This window comes from Epinephelus moara, chromosome 6 (assembly GCF_006386435.1).
Source record: "Epinephelus moara isolate mb chromosome 6, YSFRI_EMoa_1.0, whole genome shotgun sequence".
Taxonomy (NCBI): Eukaryota; Metazoa; Chordata; class Actinopteri; order Perciformes; family Serranidae; genus Epinephelus; species Epinephelus moara.
This window is the reverse complement of record NC_065511.1, coordinates 6,147,451-6,153,976: the sequence shown is the minus strand read 5'-3', so window position 1 is coordinate 6,153,976 and position 6,526 is coordinate 6,147,451. Positions and strand designations below refer to the sequence as shown.

The 6,526-nt window shown below is 40.9% G+C and overlaps 1 protein-coding gene across 1 annotated transcript in view; it reads right to left on the bottom strand.

Annotated features, from left to right (window-relative positions):
- Positions 1-3,960, bottom strand: part of ascc3 (activating signal cointegrator 1 complex subunit 3) — a 252,720-nt gene extending 248,760 nt beyond the window's left edge. The window contains exons 1-2 of the mRNA XM_050047693.1: positions 3,837-3,960; positions 2,866-3,000 (exon numbers count right to left, since the gene is read on the bottom strand). Of these exons, the coding sequence (XP_049903650.1) occupies positions 2,866-2,955 (90 nt within the window). The 5' untranslated portion in view covers positions 2,956-3,000; positions 3,837-3,960. The remainder of the gene's footprint in view (positions 1-2,865; positions 3,001-3,836) is intronic.
- Positions 3,961-6,526: the final 2,566 nt, after the last annotated feature.

Here is a 6,526-nt window from a genome sequence, read left to right as displayed (position 1 = left end):
ATATATATATATATATAATCATCCTGACAATATGTCTTCTGCTCCAGAGCTGCACATACTAAGCATCACTCTCACATAGTGGACTATAATCACATAGACTGATACCACAGCCACTGCTTCTCACACCAATGACTGGATGTTGAAATTTAATCTTAAAGTAAAACAGAGTCTGCATCTGTGTTTTTGGATAGTCCATCCATCCAAATGAAAACATTTGGATTTTTGTATGTGAGGGGTAAAGGGAGCTGGATAAGAGCCATACAATACGCAAGCTGTGTCATCAAAGATAAAAAATTTCCGGAATACAACTAACATGCAAAATCACATTACTTGCTTGCTCACAGAGTTGGAGGAAAAACAAACTGCCAGAGATAGAACCCTCTAGTGAGTGTCAAAGTGACACACATTTCTTACTCTGGTAAAATATTTAGAGCAGGAATATATGCTGGCTCCACGATCTCAAGGCACAGCCGGGGGAGGGAGGGGTCGGGTTTTGGTGACCTCAGAATTGCATTTCTGCTTTTTGCAGATGATGTGGTGCTGTTGGCTTCATCACAGCGTAACCTCCAGCATGCACTGGGGTGGTTTGCAGCTGAGTGTGAAGCGGTCGGGATAAGAGTCAGCACCCCCAAATCTGACACCATGGTTCTCTGCCGGAAAACAACAGATTGTCCCCTCTGGGTTGGGATTGAGTTACTGTCCCAAGCGAGGGAGTTCAAGTATCTCAGGGTCTTGTTCATGAGTGAGGGTAGAATGGAGCGTGAGATGGATTGGTGGTTTGGCGCTGCATCTGCATAGATGTTGGCACTGTGCCGGACTGTTGTGGTCAAGTGAAAGCTGAGCAAGAAGGCAAAGCTTTTGATTTACTGGTCCATCTACGTCCCAATCCTCACCTATTGTCATGAGCTCTGGGTAGTGACTGAAAATAATGAGATCGCAGATACAAGCAGCTAAAATGAGCTTCCTCTGAAGGGTGGCTGGGCTCAGCAGATAGGGTAAGGAGCTCGGACATTGAGAGAGAGCTCCGAGTAGAGCCGCTGCTCCTTTGTGACAAAGGGCCAGTTGCGGTGGTTCAGGCATCTCATCAGGATGCCTCCTGGGCCCCTCTCTTTAGAGTTGTTCCGGGCATGTCAAACTGGTGGGAGGCCCCGGGCAGACCCAGACCCACACGCTGGAAGGATTACATATCTTGTCTGGCCTGGGATCGCCTCAGGATCCCCCAGGAGGAGCTGAAAGTGTTGCTGGGGAGAGGGGCATTTGGAGTGCTTTGCTCAGCCAGCTGCCCCTGCAACCCAGCCTTGGATAAGCGGGTGAAAACATCATTATGGATGTTAATGGTTCGGCCATATTATACAAGGCACGGGGATTTACACATAACAGGCACTGATATCGGGCAGATAGTAGCTGGATCAGGTATCAGTGACAATGGGGCGAATCTATTCAATTAAATTCTATGTTTACATCTGTTTACATGTGTGTGTTTTTCAGTACTTGATATTAAGGACTAAAGTCTGAGTTAGGCCAAGTGAAATGGCTCATGCAGGTGTCCAGTTGGGCAAATAAATGTGATGTTTAATGTAACATTATCTAAAAATAAACTGCTTACTGTATCACTGAAGCAGAGCTTTTCAAGCTGAGCTGCTTGTGCACCATCAGACGTTGGACAGAACTGATGAGGAAAATCTGAAATACTGGACACTATAGAAATGAACTTGTGTCACTGATGTCTTGCATGACATAATGTTACCATAAAACAGGCTGCCAGTATACTCTGTCAAAACTGTTTGTCTGATGCTTGAATAGCTTTAGAAACCTCACATTAGGGATATAGCGATATACCAGTTTCAAGGTGATATAAAAGTTCAAGGTTCTCATACCATGTACATTTTCTTATCTACGATATTGGAAAAAAAAGCAGCTAGAGCAAGAATCCCCACTTTAGTTAAGTTATTTTTTACTGACTGATAATAATATCAGTTCTGTAATAACGTGATACTGTGAAACTGTGATTTTATTGGGAGACAAAATGTCATACCCTTGCAACCCTACCTCACACCTATGCGATCACACATACTTCCTACTGTGATTGGTCAATTGTGTGGAGGTGAGGAAGGAGCCAGGGTTTGAATTTCTATCTCAGCTCTTTCCTCAGAGCTACGAACACTTGTTTAACTTCAGATAAGAGTTGGTAGATGTCACAATATCTATTAGGGGTGGGAATCAGCAGAGGATCCACGATACAATATTATCATGATACAACACCTGTTTTGTCTAATAAGATAAAGTTTTCAGTCTGTTCGTCTCACTTCAGCCATTTTTTTTTTGCAGCAGCAAAATGTATCTAATGGACTGAAAAAGTAATTGATTATATTATTCGTGTTGGCTACCTCAAGTTTAATTTACATTTGTCATATTAATAATTTATATAATAAAAAATCCATACTTGGCACTGTGTGACAATACAATATTGCCACACAAATATTGCGACACTATGCTGTATCGATTTTGCCCCCCATCTCTAAACATCTCAACATTGGCCATTTCCTGCAGTGATGCGGTTGAGGGCAAACAAAGATGACAAACACAAAAGCAATGAAAAACAATCCCAGTCATATAACTTATTTTTAAGAGATTGACATAAGTGAGCTCAAAATCCCCATACTTTTTAAAAGAGGTGCATTATGGTGAATGTAATATCAGTTCCATGCATCTCTAGGCCCTCCGCTGATTTCTACCTGCAAAATGAAATTCCAATCCGGTGGCTTTTGAATGGTGGAATGGAATGCTTACACACTACTTTCCTATACATCCTAAAGTTCTATTGGGACAATACTGATTCCCAAATGTCCCCTTAGCTGTCCTCACCTTCAGATCATAGAACTGTTCAGTGAAGTCTTCCTTCTTGCTGACATTGGAGAAGGAGCGCAGAGCACCTGTGAGCCGAGGAGGGGACATTCTTCTCTGATGCTCTCATCCACACACTGAATCCCCAGCTTATGTCTGTGGCACACAGAAGGTCAGTTACAAATATTGAAATGAACTTTCATGGCAGTATGGCTTCTGCATGACACAGCCTATTAACAGTACAGCATGTCTCTATCTAAACACACGCTGAATTCCATGCAGAAAAGCTGTAACATTTATTACCTTCCTAAACGAGACTCACACACACAACGCAGGACATTAAAGCAGCTGCAGCACATTGTTAGGGTCTTTTTGTGTATTCGGCTTACAATAAACCCAAAAAACACCTGACAGCAGTTTGATATTAGACTGTAACAGCTGTACGTTGACACTATCTTCAACTAAGTAATGCTGTGTCGGTTAAAGAGGAACTGGCATACTACCTGTAGCGTTCATAAACGTGACACTATGAAGGAAACATAAACTGCTTGGTAGACAGGGTGAACGCCAAATTAGAAACTACACCATATCGATTCTTCCACAACCCGACATCATCTTCAACAACGTAATGTTACCAAAAAACGATGTGATATCAAGCCAGCTGTACTTTATGACCAACGTCATTCCCTCCGGGCAGTAAAGTAACGTTAGCGCGCACGCCAGAGCCAATGTAGTGAGTCTTGCTTTTATTTTTGTCCATACGATACATGTTTTTCCGCCACTTTTACTAACTTTGAACGTTACAACATGACAGAGGCTCACTCACGTTGTATAAGAGTCTGTGCTGCTAGCTAATGTTAGCTCTCGAGCCTGACTTCCACTACCACAGCTGTATCGTTGTGACATTAGCTCTCTAGAAGTGTTAAAATCGAACCAACTGAGACAAATCAGCAGCCTGTTAGACAATGTAAAGCTGATATATCAATAGTTACCTTCCACAGCGCCCTGTAGAATGAACTGTCAAGCGTGTAACTGGCCTACCGGCAGATGTCAACAGAAGTTGGTTGTAAGCCAGGAACTATGGGTATTGTAGTTTCTACGGTAGATACTTTATAGAGTCTAAGCCTTGAATGACTACATTACCCATATATACAGAGGAGTGTACGTCACATGAGGTTTGCTCTCATGTAACACAGGCATTCACCGGACTAGTTACTCGAAATAAAAGGGGGTATGCCGCTGCTTAGTGGGTTTAACCAGGTGCCACCAAAACCTGTCCCTGCTTCACAGTCTGTTCTCATGTCGTAGAACTGTTTTCTGCCCCGCGGTCTTTCTGCTCATTCCTTAATATAGCTAACTCCACATAGTCCGAGTGCACCAGTATTTATAACGAGCGCACCCACAAAATGTAGCTTTGACTTGAGAGAAAAACGAAACTTTGTGGTCTCTCCTCTGAAGCGCTGCTGGCATAAGCAAACACAGAGCTAGCGAGACTGCACTACAATGCCTATTCATGTGCACGTTTATTTATTTATTTTTTCTATCCTTTGTGTGTTTATATATCTGTGTACAATTACAATAAGAACCTCTCCTCCTGGGGTGTCAAACTCATTGTGGTTTATGGGCCACATACAGCCCAATTTGATCTCTTCATAAACTCCTTTGAATTACCAAACCTCCAAACATTTCCCTGTCTTTCAGTGTAAAGAAGTACAAGTGCATTTTTAAAAAGTTAATTTTAAAAACAGATGATAAACAGCCAGAGATGTCTGAAGAAAAATAAGTGCAATTTCAACAATATGTCTCGGTTTTTCCATATTTCATCTGTCCACTACTCACTGTCCTTAGATGTGAATCCATATATTTTCACACCAAACCAAAGTGGAAGCTGCCACTCTGAGATAGATGAAAGAAGATAAGATAGAAGTCTGATACAGATTCTTTTGTACTGAAGCTGCTGATTGACAATATTTTGCAGTGTTCATTTTGACCGCAATCAGTGTTCATTGTTATTTCAGAGAACTGTATTGTGGTCAGGGTGGATAAGTAGCATTTTACATGGAGTAGCTGTTTACTGGTGAACTTGCTCCTGAAAACTGGCAACTCTTAGCCTTCACAAGTGACTTATTAGGTGTGCAAAGTCATCCAGTGGACCAGACTGGACCCTTTGGCGGGCCGGTTCAGGCCTGCAGGCCACTTGTTTGACACCCTTGCTCTACTCAGTCTACTGCATGTTCAGCATAGTTTTGTGTCAAAGGCACATGTAGGCAATACATGAACAACCCACTGGAACAGAACAAATAAATACCTTTAACAGTGTAGGACAGGGGTGTCCAAACTTTTTTGAATGGGGGCCAGATTAGATAATGTGAAATTCCCTGGCATCAAGCTGCTTCCTGTATCATATGGGTTTTTTGTTTGTTTGTTGTTGGGTTTTTTTTAAAATCACATACAAATAAGAGAGATGCAAGTGTTTCATTCTAATTTTAAAAAGTATTCAACTTTCCACCGCTCCTTAAAAACGTGGCCGCTGTTAAAAATCTGTCTGTGGGCCCTCAACTGACCAGACTCTGGATATACCTGGTATAGGACAAAAAAATTATCAGTTAAGTTAAGGTTACTTTATTATCTCCCATGGGAGCAAATAGTGTTGGAGAAAGGGAAAATTCTGCACTGAGACCAAATAACACAATAGAACACATTTAATAAGAACACGTGTAATCATAGATAAAACAACCAGCCATTTAATCACAGACCATATCTTGTTAAGAGCTACAGAAATTAAAAGACATACATCTCAGAACATACACAAGTAAATAAATTGCACTCAAATGGGTAGTATGACAATGTATGGAGTTTTGGATTATGCTGAAATCTATTTTAAGCATCATCATTGCTTTGATCTTCATCATTATGGTGGCGATGTCTGAAGATTGGATTTATTTGTCTCAGCACATTCAAACTGATGCTAATAATCACATGCTAAATTATCTCCACGATCCCTGAACACCTGCTCTGTAAAACTGCTGACATCACACTGTAAAACTTTGATGAAAATTAACAATGAAATCTAAACAGTGTTCCACTGTATTAATGGCATACAGTGTCACACTGTAAACTGCAATGGAATCGAGGATAAAAAATTTGATAGCACTTTCAGAGAATGCAGTTATTTACAGGATTTTACTGTAAACTTTGCTGAGGCTGAGGATCTTGAGAAGGTGAAAGACAAGTGTGGGAACTAAAATTAAAAACTTAACCAATGTGACAAGTTATTTTTTATTTTTTTGATTTCCACTTTGGAGCGCATCTGCCATCAAGTCTACTGCCACAAGAGCAAGGCCACACAACAACCTGCTCAGCCATCTTCTATCACAGATGTTCACAGCTGCATTGACAGAGCAACCACCACTGAGTAACTTGAGCATCAAATGTCAGGAAATAGCATACTATTATCCTTAAAAATCCTAGAAAGAAATGGGAAAGTTTTCATGAAAGAGAACAATGAATATACACAGCACTACAACTTTACTGCCAGGCAAACTTTTTTATTTCTAGTGAAATTAAATATAAATTTCCCTGTATTACTCTTTATCATTTTTGTCACACATATGTAACAAAAATCTAAAGCCATGTTAATGACTCTGAGGGTAGTACCTTACTTATAACACAGAGGTGCTGT